The following is a 24592-nucleotide window of genomic DNA, read 5'->3' as shown; positions in this document are numbered from 1 at the left end:
GATGCAAGCTGGGGCGAGGAGAGGTAGCTATGCTTTCACTGGCATGCTCCCACACACTCTGCATGTGAGGATGGGGTGGCACACTTAGGAGTCAACTTATCAGTGGATCACATTTGGCTTATTTTTTTATAGCCCAAAAGCGTGTTATATACAGAACCGGGCTTCACAAACCGGTAATTAATGGGGAAGAGGAGCACTTAGCGATTCAGAACACTTTGAGGCCTCTTGCACACTACATGTGATTCCGATTTTTTTATCTGATCCGATTTTTAATTCCGATTAAAAAATGTACTGCGCGCAGTACATTTTTTTTTTTAACCGGAATCAAACATCGGATCAGATAAAAAAAAAAAAACGGAATCGCATGTAGTGTGCAAGAGGCCTAAAACTGTTCACCCCAGCTTTGCTTGCGGTCATGTAACGTAGTTTTTCCGTCACAAACAATATTTAGTATTTTTTTGCCTCATATTTTGCAGAGATAAAGTAAACATGTACAAAAAAAACCTAGGAAACTGCACTTACACTTTTATTTCAATTTTAGAGACTGCAGCCATTAAGTAGGCTGCCTAGATATATAATGGGTGTATAGGATACAAGATCCGATTCTCTTGTGCGATGATGCGCTGGCTGATAGAAGAATATCGGTAAAGTTGTACAGTATTACTGCTATTCTGCTTTTAGCTTTGCAATGGATCTTTTATATGGATTTTCTGCGCTTCAATTCATTGATTGGCTATTTTTTTAACAATTGCTTTTTCCTTTCTAATGCCTAACACCAACCACCTGCTGTCTTGGTTAGCAGCTTAAAATGTTTAGGTGCCAGTGCTCTGTTCTCATACAGTCAAGTGTGCCATATAGAGCCGAGGAGCCACGGACTGTAAATAAGCATTGGCTTTATGGCCACTTTTTCCCATGACACTATAACCAGCTGCTTCAATATTTAATTGATAGTCTGATGCCCGTCTGAACTGGCATTTATTTTGGTCCAGTCGCTTCAATAAATGGACTGACCCTTTTTAATGTCGTTTTTGGCTTTTACTGTTGCTTGCATAAATGCTGAGAGATTATCTCGCTTCCAGACGTCTTGTTTCTTCTCAGCCAACTGCAGCGCTTCTATGTATGTTCCCCCGGGATGAGTAAACCAATCGCAGGGAACTGATGCCCATGTGCAGAGAAGTGTTTAGCATCAGCTAAATGGGACATACCCAAGCGCTTGTGTGAACCCGCCCTTAATGGACACATCCTAGCAAAAACAAACAAGCTTTACTTACCTTGGGCTTCCTCCAGCCCCGGCATCCTATCTGTCCCTCGCCACAGTTTCGGTGTCAACACCGGATCCCCTCCGTTGCAGACTTCACCAGGCTAGCATCTACTGCGCCTCCGTTAGCATGCAGCCGCGCCACTTGCGCTCCCGTAGCTGGTAGTGTTCTGCATAGACGCATTACTTCTGTGCAGAATCCTCCAGGCTATGTGACCGAGGTCAGAGTCTGCACCGGAGGGGATCCAGAGACACCGAAGCTGTGGCGAGGGACAGATAGGCTACCAGGGGCTGATGAAAGCCCCAGGTAATTAGAGTTTTTTTTTTTTTTTTTGCTAGGACCTGTCCTTTGAAGGACAAATTAAATGAGAAAAATATGAAGGCTGCCATATTTATTTCCTGTTAAACAATACCAGTTGCCCGACAGCCCTGCTGATCTATTTGGATGCAGTAGTGTTTGAATAACATCAGAAACAAGCATGCAGCTAATCTTGTCAGATCCGACAATAACGTCAGAAAGCTTGTTCAGGTCAGGGTCTATGGCTTAAAGTATTAAGTCGCGTACAAACGCCATACTTCTGCAAACGATGGGTCCGCCAGACCCTCCCCCGCTGGGTGGACGTTCTGCCGACAGTAGCATGTGTGTACGCGCCGTCAGCAGACTGATAAGGCTGCTTCTGAACGATTTGCTCAGCCTTATCAGTCTGCCGACAGCGCGTACACACGTGCTACTGTCGGGAGAACGTCCGCCCAGCTGGAGGGTCTGGCGGACCCGTCGTTTGCAGAAGTATGGTGCGTGTACGCGCCTTTAGGGGCAGAGGATCAGCAGGATATCCAGGCAACTGGTATTGCTTTAAAGGATATAAATATGGCCGCCTCCATATCCCTCTTGCTTCAGTTGTCCTTTAATGTTCAACTCTGTAGTATACAAGTGGTAGGTGTACTTTGAGAAAGCTTCAGTTCTTATAGTCTAAATATTCAACCCAATTCAGGTAGCAGAGGAAGATCAAACTTTATTGAAACTGCTTGCATACAAAATATATTGCACTATAACCAAACAAATGTCAACATAAAGTCCAATCTGTTGAGCTAGTATGTACAGAGGATAATGCCCCCATGGGCAAAACAATATTAGTTTACCTTTGTTTAGTATCTACAGTATTTTAAACCAAACCAGCGTACAGTTGATGTGTGCAAGGTACCAGTTATTTTTGTTTTCTTTCCTCCAAAATACTATACATTCCCAAAATAAATAACTAGAAACCAACATTAGTGTTTGGCAATCATTTTTAAGACATTTCACGGATGTTCTATTGTGTGCAGCATGTCGCCATTGAATATATTCACATGTATGCATGGGAAAATCAGGAGCACAGGGAACATTTGATAACCAGTCCATGGAGAACGCTAGAGGTGGGCTATCTGTTACATCTCTGCAGAGAGATAAAAACCATCCCTTTCTAGAGGTCACAGCAGAGACAGAGACTAGGTTCAGAAGTGGTTACACCCATTTGGGCTGCGAGTTCATTTCATATAAAAACGGAAAACCAAAGACCGTAGGTTCACATAGCCTTCCTCCTTCCATACAACATGAAATTACTAGGACAACTGCTACAGTGCATATGGATTTTAGAACTTTGTCTCGAAATGTTAGAAGACCTACAAAGATTAGCTGCGTCGGCTGGTGGCTGCATTAACAGTAACTCTTTGGTCAGTTGGCTCTTTCTGCTTATTATGAGACAGCCTGCTAGAGTGCAAACATCTTAATGGGACAACTAATGTTCCCCTTTCTCCCTTGGGACTTAACCATTTGCTTATAAAGCACCAAAACCACAAGATGTTCTGGTCCAACAGATCACTGCCTGGGTAACTTTGCCAAAACTGTGATAGTTTTTACTTTTAGTACGGATTATGAATCCAGTGTTAGTCCGAGGAACGTTATTTCGGATCCCATTTGACAGCTCAATAGAATTTAACCATTCTATTCAGTTGTAAAGTTTATAGATCTTACAGATCAAATAAAGACCAAAGTCTTGTAGAATTTACAGCAGGGGAGAACACAGCTTGCACTTTATATTAGATCATTTTAAGTTGTCTTTTGGCCCAGCTTTAGCCATTCACAAATAAGCCTGGCCCCAGAAAAGCTTCTGTTTATAACTGCAGGAAGGAGGCGTGAGTTGACCTATTCATACTACAGACAGTGCCGATAATCAATTCTGCAGGTCAAAAAATAGTTGTGAAAATAAGATGCTTTCTAGTTTGGTCAGTCAAATAACTCTCTTGATAGCTACTGGCCATGATTATTTCAAGCTCCCCAACAACTTAAAACCCACACAAAATGAAAAATAAACAGAGACAGGAGACTGTTTTCTTATACCGATGGTGTCTTAGGAACTGTCTCACACTACCACATCGATAGCATCTTCCTATGTTTTAGAAGAATCTCCTTAAATTTCCAGCACAATAGAAAAAACAGAGAATGGGATGTTCCAGTTTAAACAGAAATCCCACGTGATTTGTCTTACCATCATATAAGATGCTCCTCTTTATTTTACAGCTGCCACATTTTACCTACTCTACATGAAAAGAATTTCAGATCAGCATGAAGGCTCCACCTGAAATCTGGATCAAGTTCCCCTAATAACAATGTTGAATGTACGATACCAGGTGGGAATGGACTCTAGGTCTCTGAGCAATGCAGACAACAATGGGACAACAGTCTTTGTTGCTAAAGAAAAGACGAAAGTCAGATATATGGCGGATTTTCATCTCATCTGGAAATCCCAGCTAAACAAAAAAGGACATCTGAGAAACAAAAATAAAACGGACTCAAGTGACTAGCTACTTGTACTCATCCTTCTCATATTGAAAAGATTCTCAACACATGATTGCAAACCTCTTAAAACATGACAAAAAAAATTCGGCAAAGACGTAGTGTCCCTGGTTTGACTATTAATTACTAACTCAGTGCAAAAAACAAATTTCTACTTTTTCTTTTTTTTTTTTCCTTTTTGTTGCTGAGGCTTATGTTTACATAATAGATAAAATATTATGGAAAGCATGCAATCCTCTTAAATGTTCTATTGGTTCTTCAGGTTTGCTACATATATTTTACAGATAATATGCTCTCCTCCCCTGATTCATCCATACAATAGGTCATACCTGCCAAGATATAAAAAAGGCACAGATCATACATTTTTTTTTCTTTTCCTCTTTTTTTTCCTTCCTTTTTTTTTTTTTGCTTAGTGAAAAAATTACATTACGCTGCACAAATTATTAGGTCCCACTAAGATACTGCTGAATGAGTCGGAAACAAGGAAATTATTTAAGACATACTGCATAATTGGAAACATGAACCCAATCGATATAGCAGTGATTTTTTTTTTCTTTTTAAGGTTTGTATTATCAGCTGCCTGAAAAATAGTGCAACTGAACACAATTATACCAACACACAGTTTAGTATTTTTTCATTTATTTTCTCTTTTAAACAAAAAATATTTTTTTTCTTAAAGTCAAGTGCAATATGTACTTGAGAGCCTCAGAGGTTTCGATAATTAATGCAAATATGTTTCCAATGTCGGGTTGTCGAAAACTGTTTATAGCCAATTCTAACAAAATAAGGCTAACAGGAACGCTTGTCTCATGCCCCGTGTCTTCTTGCCTATTTGTCTTTGGCCTAACAGGCTTCTAGAATGTGAAATACGATGAATCTTTTATTGGGTAATTTTGTTAAGTCGGTGTAGGGTTGACGGTAGACATGTAAAGTTACGGTACACCATTGACCACCACCTGCTGCCCATCCACAGCATCAGGTTTCTCTTTCTTTTGAACGCGGTCTTTGCCAGTGCGAAGTCTGGTGCCCTCCACAGTCGTGTTCTGCAAGCTTTTAGTATGTACACTTCTCTCGTTATTGCAGTCAATTCGGATCTAAAGACAAAGACAAAAATGACTATTTTGATGTTGGATTTTCTGTGATCATTTTTGTTTTCTATTAAAAGTGAAGTTTCACTTTCATTATTATTATATATTGTATTTACAAAGAGCCAACATACGCAGCGCTGAACGATAGGATAAATAGGGAGACGGACAAAAAGGTGCAATATACCAGATCATGGAATGGAGTTTAAGTCTTAGAGACCACATAATTCAAGTCCAAGTCAGTCTACTGAAAGGGTACCCGATGATAAAGGGGGGGGGGGGCATAACCAAGTAGGATACAAATGGGGGGGGGGAGTGGGGGCTGCCAGAGGCTTACAATCTAAAAGGGGAGGGGGGGGGAGTGGGATTATGGACACACTAGGTAGAAGTCACATACTCAGCAGATTCCAGTGAGTGGGGGCAGCTTTTATTGGAAATTGCGGAAAAAAATGTGGTAAATTAATGTTATTAAGAAAACCGATACAGGTTTTGCTAATATTGCCTGCCACGTTTCACTCCTCTCCCACATTCCTGCTCCTCATTGATTCGCAGTTCAGTGTGACAGGCTGAGACGATGAAGGGAAATACACCTCACCACTCTGCAGAAGCTGCTGAAATAAGATCTATGCTGTGCTCACATGTGTTTACAATGCAATCTAGATATGACAGTGCAGTTTCTAGGATAAAAAAATAAGGGAGGAAATGACATTAGGCTTGGCTTCAGTCAGTGACAGTGGAATGGAAAATTCCTTGGACAGTTTTCTCTTTATTTACAACATATGTTATGCAAGTAGAACAAGTCTTAGTCTATAGATGTATGTATGTATCATATATATATATATATATATATATATATATATATATATATATATATATATATATATATATATATATATATATATATATATATATACACATACATACACACACACACACACACACACACACACACACATACATACATATATATATATATATATATACATACATACACACATATATTCCCCCCCCCCACCCCTGGGATAGTATGACTGTCCCTGCTGCTCTAACAACACTATGTGACATTACTGATTTTATCTCAATTTGAGATTCAGATACGATTTACAATGCTTATATGAGATTCACATTGTTTAGATGAAGGGTCATTTTCCACTGTAAGTACTAAGGGAACAGCTTTCCACTAGAGCAATGTGATTTAGACTCAAGAAAATGTGTGGCCTGCTGCATTTTTGAGCATGTGTACTTGTGTTAAAAAGATAGGAGCGCTTTACGTTTCCTTGCAATTTCCTCTATTTTTCACCTGTATGGAATCGTTCAAATATCCGAAAATGAAATCGCAACACAGAAATGAATGATAAAATGAAAACTGCCGAAATGCATGGGTATCTATTATTTTATTTATATAGTGCCAGCATCTTCTGTAGCGCTGTACGTAGTATAAAAACAAACACACTACAAGGAAAGATTCATCAGCAGTACAACACACTGTACAATCAGGACATCCAGTGACACAAGTACAAATACATACAATTGATGTATAGTTTACAATCATGGTTTTCATTGGAAAAGGACCCTGTTGAATTACTGACCAATCCTATTTATACAGTGTGGAATTAAAGGACTACAATCATGAAAAACTGTAAAATGTGTGTACACTTACATATAGGGTAAAATGCACTATAAATTACTTGTGGTGCTGTCAGTTACAGTGGGTAGCAAAAGTCTGACGGGTTTTGAATGAGTTAATCTTCACATTAAGGACTCGACCTTGGTGCCTGCCACACACGCTGCCTAATTGATGAGTGGTTATAGACGCCTCATCTAGAACCAATGACTCATATTCACATTGTTCTGGAAATCAGGTGCCAGAAACAATGTGAATTTACAGTGCAGTCGGCAGAGAGTGGTTAAAGTGCTTAGCAATAACAGTGATTAATGTATAAATGTGCAATGCTCAGTTGTAGTTTAGTTCCTTTGAAACCACTAGCGAAATAATTTTTCCAGGCATTACCAGACTAAGGTAAACTAGACACAAGAAGACACAGACAACAATTAAATTGTGTTTTTCTCCTAGCGGACTCAAAAGGGCAGAGCTGCAGCCACTAGGATGCGCTCTACAGGCAGTAGCAGTGTTAGGGAGTTTACTGAACAGGAAGAGCTTAGATTCAAACCCTGGTTCCCGATGTCAGAGGCAGAGCCATTTACCATTACACTATCCAGCCACTTGTATGGGTGTTGGAAGAGCTTACTCCATCAGTATTCCTCTGCAAATGTTCTTGGTAAGAAAAAGGGCTACAGAATTAAAATACTTGGAGATACTGATAGAGTGAATGGAGTGTCGGCACAACAAATCAGCATTCTCCATTAGACCGTTTGCCATAGGGACACTGCAAGGATGTGGGTCCAGTACCACTTCAGTAAACACATTTTAATCAGGAGAAAACAAAACAAAACACTTATCTAGATAAAACAATATTACATGTACAAATGGTACAGAGATGAAATTAGACAAAATGGAATGGAGTGTACATATGGGATACGTGCATAGAGAGACATTTGTTAGTTGTCAATAATGCAAACAGAAAAGATCATTAACAAACCTGCAGGGAGCCGTCTGCTGTCCGTGCTTTAGGCTCTCTTGAGGTGCGCTGTCTGTTGTCTGTCCGAGATTGGTCGTCATTTGCTAAAATACACAGAAACAACTGTATTAATGGAGACTGTGTGTATTCAGTGTTAAAGGATACCCGAGTTGACATGATGAGATAGACATGTGTATGTACAGTGCCTAGCACACAAATAACTATGCTGTGTTCCTTTTTTTCTTTCTCTGCCTTAAAGAGTTAAATATCAGGTATGCAAGTGACTCAGTCCTGACTCAGACAGGAAGTGACTACAGTGTGACCCTCATTGATAAGAAATTCCAACTATAAAACACTTTCCTAGCAGAAAATGGCTTCTGAGAGCAAGAAAGAGGTAAAAAGGGGAATTTCTTATCAGTGAGGGTCACACTGTAGTCACTTCCTGTCAGCCACTTACATACCTGATATTTAACTCTTTCAGGTAGAGAAAGAAAAAAATAACACAGCATAGTTATTTGTGTGATAGGCACTAAACATACACATGTCTAGCTCATCATGTCACTTTGGGTATCCTTTAACCACTTGAGGACCGTACACCCCCTAGTGACCATGCTATTTTTTACAATTTAGGCCACTGCAGTTCTAAGGCCTCGGTGCAGGGCCATACAACCTAGCACACAAGTGATTCCCCCCCTCCTTTTATACCCACCAACAGAGCTTTCTGTTGGTGGGCTCTGATCTCTGCCGACCTGTTTGTTGTTTATTTTTTATTAAATAAATTTTACCTTTTTTAAATTATTTTTATATCCCTCCCTTCCCCTGCCAGCCAATCACAGTGATCGGCTGTCACAGGCATCTGCCTATGACAGCCGATAGCTTCTGTGCCTCCCAGGGGAACAACCGTGTCACACAGCTGTCCCCTGTACAGTGCTGCCGTAGATAGCAGCGCTGTACAGTGTAAATAGACGGTCTCCTAGCAGTGATCGCCGCTGGGAGACTGATGACGGAGCATTCAAGCGGAGATGCCCACGCCTCGGCGCCCGCGATCTCCTGCAAAACCCTGCCCCTGGACTTCACGCCAATTGGCGTTGAGCAGTCCTGGGGCTGCTGCCATGTTCATGCCAATTGGCGTCAAGCGGATGGCAAGTAGTTAAAGGGAGCTTAAACTGAGAAGATATGGATTTTTCCTTTTAAAATAATACCAGGTGCCTGACACTCCTGCCGATTCTGTGTCTTTAGTACTTTCTGCCACAGCCCCTCAACAAGCATGCAGATCAGGTGCTCTGACTGAAGTTAGACTGGATTAGCTGCATGCTTGTTTCAGGTGTGTGATTCAGCCACTACTGCAGCCAAAGAAATCAGCAGGGCTGACAAGCAACTTATATTGTTTAAAAGGAAACATCCAAATCCCTGTCAGTTAAGGTTCCCTATAAATTCCCAGTATAGGCTCAGTTAGAACTGGCATTTCAAGAAAGCCTTGTCCTCCAATTCTGCTGCTCTAGGCTTCTCTCTAATGAATTTAGCAACTGTGATTGGTAGTTATCAATAGCGTCTGTAATTATAACTGTGACTGGACTTAAGGACTTCAGCTGTATGACAAAATCATGTACGTACATAGGAAACTTCCGACTCCAGATGCGCACACACTCTTTTCTTAATGGACAATCTTTGTATTGTATATAAAACAAGAGGTGGCGCTCTGGCATATAATAAACACATCCACATAAAACACAGTAGGTCAAAAGTCCATGTACAATGCACCTAAAATGTCCAAAAATCATTTAAAACTTTGGAGTTCTTCATGTAATATGAGGTCATATTCTGTTGTATATCCTGCCACAATTGCATGTGAGTGGAGGCCCACTCACATGCAATTGTGGCAGGATATGCAGCAGAATATGACCTCATATTAGATGAAGATAGCTCCAAAGTTTTAAATGATTTTTGGACATTTTAGGTGCATTGTACATGGACTTTTGACCTACTGTGTTTTATGTGGATGTGTTTCTTATATGCCAGAGCGCCACCTCTTGTTTTATATATGTTTCAATTGTAAGAGGAGGCGAACTGGTTGATCAATTCAAAATTTGCTGTGAGCACTGACTAGGCCTGAAAGATAAATCGAATTTAAATCGAAATCGCGATCACCAAGATCACAATTTCGGAATCGTCAAAGCGGCAATTATCGCGATCACGTCATTTCCACATGGGGGAAGTTTGAAGAAGTGTGCTTGGCAAAACTCCGGGCTCCTGTATGTCACATGACATACAGAAAGTATTCCGTGCATTAGAAGCTATGTCCAGAACTGATGCAGCTTGGGGGACAGAGGAGGCACAGAGAGACACAGAGAGAAACAGAGCGGGCAGAGAGACACAAAGGGGGCAAGAGAAAGAGCCAGAGGAGGCATAAAGAGGCAAAGGGGGCACAAAGAGACAGAGGAGGGAACAACTAGGCAAAGAGGGGGAACAAAGCTTGATTGGAAGGAAACCGTGAATCGAAATCGCAATTTCAGACAGAAATCGCTCAATTCAATTTTTTCCTAAAATCGTTCAGGCCTAGCACTAAACTCTTGTGACAAAAATCTTTGTATTGTAATTAAGCTACGAAAGAGTCACCTCATTTTGGTCCATTGCTGCAAAGCAGGTGGTTTCAGTGCATGCCACTCAGCATGGAAACTAAGCACAGCCATAGCAGTAATGTTATACTGCGAGGGGCATGTAAGGAAAATTCAGGGTCTCGGCGATCGCAACGACTTGGAGAGGAATAGTTTACGCCGCTGGGAAACTGAGCAGCAGCAGGGTGAGCTGCCATTCAGCTCACCCTGTGCCCAGCTCACCGGCAGCATACATATACGTATGCCACAGCTGGACCTTTGTATTACCAGCTGTGTGTACTGGTGAAAAAATAAAGCTCTCAGAAAAGAACACTGATTTCTTTGTGAAATTTAGAGGAGGGCTTTGGTTATGTGCTGGGGCTGCTATGCTGAAACTGCCACAAGGTACCTAGAGTGAATCAGGTAAAAAGAGCTCTGGAGTCACCCTGTTAAAAATGGCGCTACCATAGGTGACAACGTTAAAAGACACTATTAGCGGCTATGAATGGTACTTTGGGTGCCCCCAAGGTTTATAGCAGCTATTTACCATTTATGGTCACTTATAGCCACTATTTAAGCATTTATAGATGCTAATTGCAGCTTTTATCATTGCCATCTATGGTGGCGGAAATAACGGGGGTTAGAAGTGTGATGCTTTCGCTATTTTTTCATATCAAATGAATAGCTTATAGACAGTCTCATAACAGAATCATAGCAGCAAAGGGTTAAACTGCACAGGCCAAACTGAGTGAGGGCTGGTGCACACCAAGAGCTTTTCTGAGCGTTTTTAAAACCGCTAGAGCTTTGAAAAGCGATTGGCTAATGTATTTGAATGGGATGGAGCACACCAGAGCGATGTGCTTTTTTCCCAAACACAAACGCGGGTCCTGCAGCATTTTTGCTGATTTAAGTTAAGTATAGGAAAGTGGAAAATCGCTCTGAAATGCGCTAGATCAGAGCGATTTTCCAAGCGAGTTTGTTACGGCTCTACTGTAACAAAATAGAACAAAGCTACACCAAAAACTTAAACAAAAAAAAAAAATTGCCAGGCATGCTTAGAAAAGCGCTAGGCACATGCCTAGAATTGCCTTAAAAAAAAAATCACTTCAAAAGGCGCTAAGCGTTTGCTTTTACGCTAGCTCTTTTTGGTGTGCACTGGCCCTGAATTGGTGTTTATCTCTCAGGTCTTTCAAGCACCCCTGCTAACTGGCTATCCAGTTTTTTGACAAATCCTAATTAACCACCCTGGCGTTCTGCCAGGGCGGCTGCGGGAGGGTTTTTTTTAAATAAAAAAAAAACGATTACATGCAGCCAACTGAAAGTTGGCTGCATGAAAGCCCACTAGAGGGCGCTCCTGAAGCGTAATTCTGATCGCCTCAGGCGATCAGAATTAACAAGGAAGGCCGCAATGAGCAGCCTTCCTTGCTTTGCTTACCTCGTCGCCATGGCGACGAGCGGAGTGACGTCATGGACGTCAGCCGTCTTCGATCCAGCCCTTAGCGCTGGCCGGAACTATTTGTTCCGGCTGCGCTGGGCTCCGGTGGCTGGGGGGACCCTCTTTCGCCGCTGCACGCGGCGTATCGCCGCGCTGCGGCAGCGATCAGGTAGCACACGCAGCTGGCAAAGTGCCGGCTGCGTGTGCTCCTTTTTATTTGGCGCAAATCGGCCCAGCAGGGCCTGAGCGGCAGCCTCCAGCGGTAATGGACGAGCTGAGCTCGTCCATACCGCCAGGATGGTTAAAGAGCCTTGTCCCAAAAACAGTGTCTGCAGAACTCCAGTACATCAAAAGCAAACAAACAATCTTCGCACCTCCCCAGACTGGGTGGCTGCAAGATTCACACTTCTAATGGCCCATACTCACGGGCTACTTTTGCTGCCTGTCGCTAGCACACGGGAGCGTGTGCGCGACAGTTCGGCGACAGCTCGTCGCCAGGTCCCTTCGCATACACGCTCGGAAGTGGGACTAGGGATGCGACGGAAGCTGCCGGAAACTCAATGCTCCGGCTATTGGTTGCTGTCGCTAGTCCGCATACACACGCGGACTAGCGACAGTTGCGGCGGCAACTGTCGCCATGCGATTGACCGCCGCCAATCGCCTGGCGACAGCAGCGACGAGCGATGGTTCGGGGTGCGCGTCTCATACTCACGGGCGACCTGTCTGATATACCTTTATCTCTGTCATTTTGCAGTATGATACTCCAGTTGTTTAATGCCCGATGAAGCGGCAGTCTGCCCGTGAAACGCGTTGCAGTTATTGTTCGTGGAGTATTTAAATGAATTGCCTTTTTGTTACTTACGACAGCATCGAGTTTGTTTCTGAGTGGTCGGTCCGCCGCCGCCACCTGAATATTTTAAACATTTTATCGTATTTTATCCTTTTGGCGCCTCTGTACCTTCACTTTTTAACAGCTTTACCCTGCGGCCCAAATATTCTGCCGGCAATTTCATAGGTATGCCTCAGTCCCAGGTCCTTTGTCTATTATCTTTGTCGAATTCCATCTACAGAAAGGCCAGCAACACACTGGCCAAAACTCATTACTTTAGATTATTACGCACACTACAACTCCACCTATGCCATTATATAGCAATAGGTGGAGTTCTTTATTACAACACCAGCTATGGCAGGTCTCATATGTCCAGTTGGAGAAATAAAAAGATTATGCTTCCAAAAGTGTTAATTTTTTTTTTACAAAAACTGCAGATGGAAGGCAGCACGGTTTCTGTTAGGGAGTGATGTGCATGTTCTATCCCAGAGACAAGAAGCATCCTTTAGAAACGAGTATACCAATCGCAACAAAAACAATGAAACATTTGTTTCTATATAGCAAGCTTTCAAGTGCGCTTATGGAAACGCGATCGCAGGGACAGCATACAGTGCATAGACTGCACTGTCTGCTGTTTCCAATCATGTGCAGCGATTGTCTGCTGAATCGAGCGCATGGTTTGCTGCATTTCGTGGTAATGCAGCCTGCGATCCTGTTAAGTATAATGAATGGGATCATAAGCTCCGCCCCGGTGTATGACGCGCAACGCAGAGTTGCGCGGCTCTGCTTTTGTTAGTGGAAACGAGCCCTAACTAATCATGAATAGCTTCCAAACAATTGTGTATGTACAGTATATTTGCATCATGAGAACATATAGGTAACAGAAGAAGTGGATGAGACCAAACAACAGCTCTCAGATGGCAATCAAAATCATACAACAGAGATCATACCCCATCTGCCTCTTATTGTCGAGAAGCACAAATATAAATACTACACTATGAAAATAAGCCCACCACAAAGCTGTTGTCATGGGATGTTTAGCCAACTTTGACAATAGAGTTCCCATCTGATGTTGAAACACATGCACACCGCTCATCATAGGGTATGCCAATTCCCACCTGCTACACTGATTCTGTGAAATTATACAGGCAAAAAAGAAATTAAAATGGTCAGCTAAAATGGTATAATAACCTATTTGTTATTTAAATTAGGTATACTAAAAATGGATTGTAAGCATTAAATAATTACATTATATGTGGGATAAAGAATACTTTTCGCTGTGTAAGAGTTTAAAAATTGCTTTGACTTACACCAATTACCTTTGAAGCCGCCACGCCCCCTTAGCCCTTGACCTCGTGCTCCACCGCGCCTTCGTCCATCCCCTCTCCGCATATAATTGTCTCGATCGTCCTCTGCTGGTGCCAAGGACCAATCACTAAGCTCATCCCGGTGGTCAGATTCAGTTTCTGAAGCATTTGAAGCTTCGGAATTTGTACCTGTCCCAAAACATTCAACAATTATTTCTGGCAAACCAAATATACAAGTACAGCAAATATAGAAGATCTGTTATAAGAGAAAGAGCCATTGCAAGCAGCTTTCTGAGAATGCTTATTATTTACTGAGCTCAGCACAAAAACATCAAGATGAATATTTATATTCTAGAAATATTAGTAATAATTTATTCATTTTTCGTTGATAGACAATTCTACAGCAATAACATTTCTGGAGATCTGTAGATTGCCATATTTAGAAGAAAGCAGCAATCAGCTGAAACAATTGCCATTTTTATAAAGGATTGTAGCTTTCCAGGATCACTACTATTGCTGCTAATTCTCAGTAGTCAAATAGATATCAACATATTTATAAACCATTTACAAAGACCTCACTAGAACACAGGTATTCAAACATCTGACATTTCTAGGTCTCTTATCAGATAGGAGGCTGAACTGTGCCCTTGTAGGGGGCAGTTCAGCATCCCGTCTGCCAACCACGGCTGCCATTTGGGTGTAATTAAAATGAGGCAGAATGACAGCGTTAAGAAGACCACAAGTCAGTGCTTGACACGCAGTGGCATTACCTGGCAGCAGAGAACCGTGTCATGTCGCGTCTGAGCACAGCTGCAGATACGCTCAGAGAGGACTTATCTCACAAAGTTAACCTTACAAACGTCCTACCATACAATAAAAGGGTAATTTCTAAAAGAACATTTAACGAACAGGATTAGGGCCACGCAACTGCTTAAAGTGAATGGGAACCCATATTTAAATAAAGTCAGATACTCACCTAAGGAGAGGAAGGCTCTGGGTCCTATAGAGCATCCCCTCTCCTCTCCCGGTCTCCGCTGTTGCGCAGGCTCCCCCGTAGCGGTATTCGCCCGTTTTGGTCAAATACCGCTGTTTGCCGGCCGAAGGGAGGCTTTGGAAATGCTTCGGGAGCCTGAGTGCTCTCGAATATGGGGCGCTCTGCACTGCGCACACGCGAGCGCCCACTATGACGCACTCTCGCGTGCGCAGTATGGAGCCGCCTGTCTTCGGGAGGACTCGGCTCCCGAAGACTTCAGAAGTCCCTTCGGTGGGGGATGTGAACGGGGGAGCTAGTGCAGCACCGAGGGAACTGGGAGAGGAGAGGGAAGGCTCATTAGGACGAGCCTTCCCTCTCCTTAGGGGAGTATCTGATTTTTTTTTATTTAAATATGGGATCCCATTAGCTTTAATGCAGAAACAAGCTGTAGGTTACAAAAACACATAACTAACTAAGCATTGAAACATTTATTTATTTCGGTATTTATATAGCGCCAACATATTATGCAGCGCTGTACAGAGTATATTGTCTTGTCACTAACTGTCCCCCAGAGGGGCTCACAATCTTGTCCCTACCATAGTCATATGTCTATGTATGTATCCTGTAGGGGATATATCATAGTCTATGGCCAATTTTTAGGGTAAGCTAATTAACTTATCTGTATGTTTTTGGGATGTGGGAGGAAACCGGAGAGTCCGGAGGAAACCCACACAGACACAGGGGGAACATACAAACTCCTTGCAGATGTTGACCTGGCTGGGTGTAACAAAGATTTTTTACTTACCCAGGGCTTCCTCCAGCCCCATAAAAGCACGTCCGATTCCCTCGCCATCCTCCCACTTGAATCTGTACGCTGTATGTATTTTGGTGCTTCAATAAAATGGACTTTTAAAGGCCATTTAATACTGAAAAGTTGTGCGATGACATCACAACATAGCCAAAAAGTTGCATTACGTGGAAGCGTTAAGACCATACACCGAGGCATTTAGTACAATGCAAACAAGCCTCCCTGCCACTGTAAATTCACGCGATACACAGTTGATGAACAAGTATGCTGTGCGCTACAGCGTCAGAACCCGCCGCAATCGGTGTAAAAGTCCCATAGGATTACCATCACATCGATATTGTCAATTGCGATGCCACAGACACAGTGTGAAAAGGCCATTACTGCTAAATCATTCATTCTACTTTGTCCAGATCTACTAATGTTGTTGCAGACCAGCACCAACGGTATGAGCCAGGGGCTGAGCGGAGTACCTCTGTCCTTTCCTTGTCACTTACAGTAGGTATTATTAGTCGTATGGCTCTGAATATTTTTATGATCGGTTTTGGACTAGTACATCACTTCATTGGGGAATCTCTGGGTTTTCTTTACTTTCCAAGAACCAGAATAGCGAGCTCTCAAATAAGGCAATACACAAAGAGAGAGATATAGTTGGTACTACAGCCAGTGTACCCAGGCTTCAGCCCCAGCTGGCAACTTGTCAGCCCCCCCTAAAGACCCCCCGCAGGCCACGGCAAGTCTGTACTCGCGGTACAGAAGAAAGAGGAGTAGGAGGATTGAAGGAGGCAGTGGGCTGGCCTGCTGGCTGTCAGTTCAAACGTCACGTAACCCCGCCCGGGTAATAGAGATGCATGCAGCCAGCCAGGCACAGAGCGGCCCGCAAGGGAACGTTCCTGGAAGTTACATTTGTGTCACGTGACGATTTCTGTCACGTGCGACGCACGCAGTGTGCAGCGCGCTCGCCTCAACTCAGTTGCCTGATCTGCCCAGCTTCAGAGAGGATTGCCACTTTGCGGACGATGCAGTGAGTTGAGCAGCAGCAGGCAGCACCGGGAGACACTGCAGCCGAGGAACCTCGCGGTCGGACCAGACCGCGTCAGTCACACCTCACTACTAGTGAGAGTGACTCACACTCACGGACAGCGCACATGACACACTATGTCCGAGGAGGAGGAGGACAGCACAGCCAGCCATTGACAGCCGCTCAGCAACAGCAGGGCAGGAGCCAGGAGGACTCAAGGTGGGTGAACAGCCAAGTTTTTTACATGCGATGCTGGCACCAATTAGGCCTGAGCTGCCCTGGGGCCCCCAGCCCACCACCACATGCCAGCCAGGCCTGCCTGAGACCATCAGCCCAGCCCACCACCAGCCAGGCCTGAACTGCCCTGGGACCCCCAGCCCACCACCACAACCCAGGCCTAAGCTGCCCTGGGGCCCCCAGCCCACCACCACCAGCCAGGCCTGAGGCCATCAGCCCAGCCCACCACCAGCCAGGCCTAAACTGCCCTGGGACCCCCAGCCCACCACCACCAGCCAGGCCTGAGGTCTCCAGCCCACCACTAGCCAGGCCTGAGCTGCTCTGGAGCCCCCAGCACACCACCATCAGCCAGCCCTGAGGCCATCAGCCCACCACCAGCCAGGCCTGAACTGCCCTGGGACCCCCAGCCCACCATCACCAGCCAGGCCTGAGGTCTCCAGCCCACCACCAGCCAGGCCTGAGCTGCCCTTGGGCCCCCAGCCCACCACCACCAGCCTGACTACATACTGGGGACATCTATACACCTGGCTACCTACACTGGGGACACTGTCTGTCTGTCATTATGTGCATTAACTGGTGAAACGCTGTCTCTCATTACATGCATTTACTGGGGGAACGCTGTCTGTAATTATGTGCATTTACTGATGAAAGGCTGTCTGTCATTACAAGCATTTTACTGGTGAAAAGCTGTCTCTTATGTGAATTTACTGGTGAAAGGCTGTCTGTCATTACCTGCATTTACTGTTGAATAGCTGTCTTTTATGTGCATTTGCTGGTGAAAAGCGGCCTGTCATTACGTGCATTTACTGGTGAAAGGCTGTCTCTCATATGTGCATTTACTGGTGAAGGGCTGTCTCTCATTACATGCAATTACTGGGGAAACGCTGTCTGTCATTATGTGCTGTCTGTCATTATGTGCATTTACTTCATTTTTTTTTTTTATGTAACTACATTAGCTGGTACAACTACATTAGTTAGCCCCGCCCACACAACATCATGACCACGCCCATTTTTTGCCGCCAATTCCCCTCCATTAGCCCCGCCTGCCAACCCTTGTGCCCCCTTTGAGCCCCCCCCAAAAATCTGAAGCTGGAGCCGCCGCTGACTACAGCACTAGACAGCTGATACTAGGGTGGGGTGGTGCGGACAGAATTCTCACACTTCTTGTCTTGCGGTGCAACCTGTGTGCTCTGATAGAGATTGAGAGTGGCTTGTACATAAAAATGAAGAGAAGGAGGTGCAAACGGCACCGCAGGTGCTTTATTCCATAACTGCAGTAGGTAAAACAATACACATATAGGGTATCAAATGAATCACATACCATATGCAAGTGCGGTGGTGCGGTGTGTGCTGGGCACAAGATGCCTGACGGCCGTTTCACGCTAGTTATGCGCTTCAACGGAGCTTCAGCCAAGTGTTCAGCATGTTCGCACCGTTTGGCGCCTCCCCTAGCTTCCCTGATAGGCCAAACTAGCGGTGGAACGGATATGTGCTCCACTGCAACATTGAGGGGGTGATGACGTCATCCTCTATGGCAGCTCTAGCAGACCACACTTATTAGGTGGCTGCTGTTACTGTTGTAACAAGGTATTGTCATCTAGAAGGATGTATGCCATCTAGTGGCCAAAAACGAGATGGCAGCCAAGCTAAGTGCTGCAAACATTTTAAGTGAAGGCAGGACATGGCTCCCCAAGAATCATCAGCCATATGAGAGAGGCCCATCAGGGTAACTCCAACTTGCTATCCTTTGCAGGACTGATTAAGATACTCCCAGGGACCCGAGGAGGTGACAGGGAGAAGAAATTAAAAAGAGAAGAAGCCCTGTTGATCTTGCGGACTGATGCTATGGGCCCGTTAGGCCTAAATGATGTTACGGACCTATCTTGTTTTCTAGATCCATGATTGCATTAAGCAGTTGCATGGCCCTAATCCTGTTCGTTAAATGTTCTTTTTGGCCTATCAGGGAAGCTAGGGGTGGTGCCAAACGACGTTCCACCGCTAGTTTAGCCTATTAGGGAAGATATGGGCAGCGTCAAATGGTGTTCCACCGCTAGTTTGGCCTATCAGGGAAGCTAGGGGCGGCGCCAAAACCGGGCTGAAAGTCTATTTATGCTCGGCAAGCGGGAGCCCCGCTTTGTAGCCTCCGTTGAAACGCATAACTAGCACGAAACGGCTGTCAGGCATCTTGTGCCCAGCACACACCGCACCACCGCACTTCTTGCATATGGTATGCGATACTCTCAAACAGGCAGCCTGGCAACAATCCTTGTACAAGCCCGTGCCAAGGAGTGCTTTTGAAGGTTTATAGAAATGTCTCCTGAGAGAAGATGAATTAGTCCAAAAGAGACACAGAATAGTCAGCCTCCAACTGTCTATAATAACTTTCTGTTATTGCAAAAAGGAACAAAGTAACTTAGTGCATTTGACTTTGAGAAAGAAGCATCTGTAAGCAGGTATTTTACAGTTTTTAGCCATCTTGGTCCTTTATGATGAACACAGGGTAAATGGTATGAATGTCTGCACACAATAATTCTGAGACATGTGTTACCTGAACTTACCTGAGGCATAACCTGTACCCCGCCTACTGCGCCCCCTATTGTTGTAGGGACGACTGCCCCGTCCTATGCCACTGCAGTCCTCGCTCAGATACCCCTTCTCTTTATCAGGCCGATTCTGTGGAGGTCTGGAGCTGGCTCCAATCTGTCGAAGTTGCTCATCAATCTGCAGTCGTTCCAAGCGCAGTTGGTCCACTTCCTAGAGTCATGCACATACATTAGGTGACACATTTTACTTTTTTCAGCAATGATACCAAAAGTAAGAATGAAAGCAGGAAGTTTAGGTTTATTGGATGTTTACAAAAACGTTTCTTTTTAAATGCACCTAAATACAGATTAAATCAAGTTAGAATATTTGCAAGGATTACCTTTAAATAGTTCAGGTGGTAGTCTAGTAGAACTGTTGCATTTGTGATACTGTCCTTCGTACCCACAAAAACAAATGGAACCATTCCCTAAAAAGACAGCAGTGTACATTCAGATGGTAAAAATAATTTTAAAGATATTAGCTAATCATTTTAGTACATCTTGGTTTTCAAATGTGGATATTCTTTTATTATGAAAACTAACAGTGTTTCTACGAGCTTAAAGGGAACCAGAGACGAAGCCTGGGTAAAAAATGAAAAAGCTTTTATACATGCCTGCGCTTGTGTGGACTGGCCGAAAGTATGGGACCCGGGTCCGGCAAATAGAGGCAGCGGAGGACGGTGGCGTGGGAGCGATCCAGGCTTATGGGGCTGGAGGAAGCCCCAGGTATGTATAAAAGCTTTTTTTTTAAACGTCTCTGGTTCTCTTTAAAAACGTGTTTGTCAGGTCTTTGTGTGACTCAAGTCAAGACTGTCCCGAGTAAATGTTTGGAAATCCAGGTGGTGTAAGCTGAAGCCACATTTCTCCCCCCATTTCTGGATATGAAATAAGGAGGGACATATGACACGACCCCGGCGCACGTACGTCACTTTTGTTACAGTAGTTGGACCAATATGGAAGTACAAAGGCCACGTGGAATGGAGGACCCAGAGCCGTACAGCAGCAGGCGGCCGCAATGTCCATCTATCCCAGAAGGTGCGGTAGAAGAGGAACATGTGGGGAAGCAGGCCCGGAGCTAGGGGGAGAGGAGCACTGAATTGTTAGTGCAGTGAAGCTTAGATGGGAGAGCAGCAGGGAGTTAGTGTAGTGTAGCTTGTCAGTGTAGCACAGATAGAATAGCTTAGAGACAGTTTGGGGGTGGCCAATAAGCCCCTGCACTATAGTCGCACCTAGGTTTAGCATTTTTCTTTTACCTCTAAACCTAGGTGCGTCCTATAGTCCGGGGCGTCTTGGCTCCTAACTCTGGCTCGCTCGATGAACTTCCTCGCGTGGAAGAGCTGCACACTCCCCGAAACACAATTTTTGACCAGTTGAAGCTTCATGACATTAAAATAAGTCTCTGCACTCTCTTCCCTACAAAATCCTAGATAACACTGTTTAGTTATCTCTGAGCTACTACAAATGCTATACAGTTGTAACAGAATGAAAGCAAAGGAATCTCCTTCCCCTGGGGAATTCAATGGCAAGCCTAATGTATTAACAAGTGAAAAAATAAACATTTTAGGAATAGACAAATGTAACAATTAGGTAGTGTATATAATGTGTTACTAATACATTATCAAAACAAAAGAAATGCTTAAATAAACAGGAGAGATAGACAAATAAAATGTGTGGGTTTTAAGTACAATAGACTGTTTACATTAAAGCTATAATGTATGAAAGTGGATAAATTGTGTATTACAGTATTTCACTTCTTTCCACAATTTCATTTTAAAATGCACAGAAAATAAGGTAATTACTGAAAACACAAAAGCCTAATTTGTCCTGAAAAAACAATATATAGATCAACTAGTTGTGATAGTTATTGATAAAGTTATTGCCAAAGTAATCAGAACTGAGCTGAACTGTAAAAGTGACTAGGGACGCCAAGTGGTTAATCCCACAACTGTCTCAAGTCCAACTTTTGAGAGTCTTGTTCCTGAGTTTATAGCGATAAATAGAAAGCAAATGAAGAATAAATGTATTTATACCCTAAATACAAAATAAAAGGATATACCTCTTCCTGGGAAATATTTTTGTCATTTTCAGCTTCAATCCTAACTCGAACAACCCCCGATTTATCGACTATTTCCTGAATGAGTTTCCCATTTTTCCCAATGACCTTTCCTGTTAAAGAAAATTAATTTTAGCAGGTTAGTTATATACATATATAAATGTTACCTTTTAATGAGAAAGCACCACTGTAAACAGGTGATATTTTCAAACTTTTTCAATAAAATGCCTTTTAAACCTCCAGCTCCGCAAGTAAACACAATATTTTTGACAGTACTTTTTCACCTACTTTTGCAATTGCAGAGTGCCAAAAAGTTGTTTTTAAACAAAAAATTTAAAATTATGTCCTAGTTGAACACACCCCCCCCCCCCCCCCCCCCCTTCAATTTTCTAAACACAGCAGAATACAACTTGGTTTGTTTGTAAGACTGCAATTCAGAGCAACTCTACTTCAACAGTGTTGAAAATGCTCAACTTCACAAACCATTAAAGTTGATTTAGTAACTTGTGCAAGAGGGTTACATTATTCTTTCGGTTTCAGCTCATGTAATAAAGAAAAGCATCTGATATATAACTAAATACATAGCATGTAGGACATTGTGAAATAGTTAAACTACTGAAGTGTTAAGGACAAAGTCACACGAATGGTTAAAGGGACTCTAAAGTCTTTTTTTTTTACCTTATATTCAGGGCCGGGTTTACCATAAGGCACTGTAGGCACGTGCCTAGAGGCGCTTGATGATGGAAAGGAGGCTCATTCCCCTCCCAGAGTGTCTCCCTCCCTCCTACCCTATGCAGAGTCCTGATGAAAGTGTAAATGAGAGGTTACTCTCCCTGCTCTCGGCATTCCACTGACAAGATCTCCCTTCAGCCAGGGGCACCTCTAGCTACTTAACACTGATGATACCTCTAGAAACGTAATACTTGGTGGAACCTCTAGCTACTTAATATTGAAGGTACTTTTGGATACCTAATACTAAGGTGCACCAGTAGTTACCGATGATGGCAATAAAAGTAAAGGAGAAGTGACAGCTGGGCCAGCCAGCACACTTGGTGTGCGGTTCAGAGGGGGTTTGTAGGTTCAGAGGGGGTTTGTAGGTTCAGAGGGCAAAATCAAAGATGCCAGGACATCTGTGCCTATAGGCTCCTGTGAGGTAAATCCGGGCCTGCTTATATATATATATATATATATATACATATATATATATATATTTATATATATATTATATTGACTTTGCAGGTCGCAGATTATGCTGCAGAGCTTTGTGCTGTAGCTCTGCCTCTCCGCAATCAATCTCCGCCTCCACCCGCCACTCTCAGTGAAAGAGGACTGAGAGGGGCGGGGAGAGGCGGCGATTGGCGGAAATTGACTGCGGAGGAAGCAGAGCTATAGCGCAAAGCTCTGCCTCTTCAAGGAAGTAAAGCCCTGCGAGCCCTGGAACCTTGCAGGGCTATTTCTCAGTAATAAATCACTCATCTGCGGGGATGTGACGATTCCACTCGGAAATTAATGCTGAAGAGGATTTTATGACAATATAAGGTAAAAAAGAGACTTCAGAGTCTTTTTAAGCCAAGCACTTATAAGTAGCTCCTCTCTCTGACAATGAAACCAAGTGAAAGTGTACACATAAGTGGACAAGACTGTCAGGCATTTACTTACTGTGAAGACACCAACACAGAAGAAACGCCACTGCGTTGTGATATGTGGGACTACCTAAAGTATCTGTTGAAAGTGTATTCACTCCTTTTACTGTTCTACAGCATTTGGCAAGATTGTACAATCATTACTGAATCATCAAAGGACACAGTGGTTAAGCAGGACCTGAAGGCTGCAGACAGGACAGTAAAAAGCAGTAGTACACCAATAAGCAATTAGTCATTCTTTGCTGTGAATCTAACTGGATGAAAAGGAGATTTTCTTTTCTATATTTGCCAGTAGTTGCCTGTAAAGTGTACAGATCCTATCGCTATGCTATGCGCAGCATGTGCGAGAATTCCAGCCTGCATCCACAAACTACAATCTTCTACCACTAGAGAATGAATTACTTTCATGGAGCACTGAAAACAAAGGTTGGAGATACAACTATAAACGGATTAAAACAGCATTAAGGGATAAAATCATTAAACCTAGTAGCAAAGCCGGATTTATTATTGCCTTCCTGAGCTTGAGAACACTAAAAAAAACATAAGTTATCCAGCAAACCGATTTCATAAAGATTGCTTGCTACTTAAAGGCGGCAAAACGTTGCCACCCTCACCTGCATATCATATAACCAAAGTGAGGGAATCGGCATTTGTGCTACTGCAGCCATGAATATATTGTCACATCGAGAACTAAGGTGCTAATGAAAACAGGATGCCCTGGATTTCTGTTTTTAAAAAGTTCTTGCATGGGTCAATGCAAAAAGAACCCCCCCCCAAAAACCCCTGCAAATGCTAACTGATGAGCCTTTCAGCAATGCTTTTTTGGTATGATAAAACCAAATCTACCACCTACCAGATGACATTTTTTTAAGAGATCCCTGTTTGCTGGATCATTTATACTCTCCAGTTTGGGAGAAGCTTCACAAAAAAGGCACTTAGGGTGCTTTTCCACTAGCTTTGATCGGTTTCAAAAAGTTGATCGCGGCTGTTTTGCGAATTGCAACTGCACTGCCAGCCTTCTGGATTTTTCGTGCAGTGGCTCTCGTGCCCGAAATATCGCAGCACAATCGTAGTTGTGGAAATAGGGCAGGTCTGAGTGTCCTGACGAGGCATGGGATCACGCGAAACAGCTGTTGACACAGACTCTTTTTTACCTTTTGTAACCTGCTTTTGCATCGTGCTTAAATGAAAGAATCCTGTTTCTGAGTTCCGGAATCCGTATTTCTTTTGTGATACATGTAGTTGTGGAAATAGGTGGAAATAGATGGTAATACGCGCAACCGCGTCACCGAGTGGAAAAGGACCCTTACTCTTTCTTAAAGAAGCTGAAAAAAATATGCTTTTATGACAATCAAGGA

At 43.5% G+C, this 24592-nt stretch overlaps 1 protein-coding gene across 3 annotated transcripts in view; it reads right to left on the bottom strand.

Annotated features, from left to right (window-relative positions):
• Nucleotides 1-2253: 2253 nt before the first annotated feature.
• The window catches only part of FMR1 (fragile X messenger ribonucleoprotein 1), an 89492-nt gene continuing 67153 nt past the window's right edge, over nucleotides 2254-24592 (bottom strand). For 2 of the 3 annotated variants that reach the window (XM_068251012.1, XM_068251013.1), the window contains 6 exons: nucleotides 21595-21704; nucleotides 19880-19966; nucleotides 19515-19710; nucleotides 13924-14109; nucleotides 7777-7859; nucleotides 2254-5185 (listed from right to left, as the gene is read on the bottom strand). In XM_068251012.1, the coding sequence (XP_068107113.1) occupies nucleotides 5024-5185; nucleotides 7777-7859; nucleotides 13924-14109; nucleotides 19515-19710; nucleotides 19880-19966; nucleotides 21595-21704 (824 nt within the window). In that variant the 3' untranslated portion in view covers nucleotides 2254-5023. The remainder of the gene's footprint in view (nucleotides 5186-7776; nucleotides 7860-13923; nucleotides 14110-19514; nucleotides 19711-19879; nucleotides 19967-21594; nucleotides 21705-24592) is intronic. The other variant, XM_068251014.1, reaches the window with a different exon arrangement.

The sequence above is a fragment of the Hyperolius riggenbachi genome, chromosome 8 (genome assembly GCF_040937935.1).
Source record: "Hyperolius riggenbachi isolate aHypRig1 chromosome 8, aHypRig1.pri, whole genome shotgun sequence".
Taxonomy (NCBI): domain Eukaryota; kingdom Metazoa; phylum Chordata; class Amphibia; order Anura; family Hyperoliidae; genus Hyperolius; species Hyperolius riggenbachi.
The sequence above is the reverse complement of the archived record's forward strand: the minus strand, read 5'-3'. Positions and strand labels throughout refer to the sequence as shown.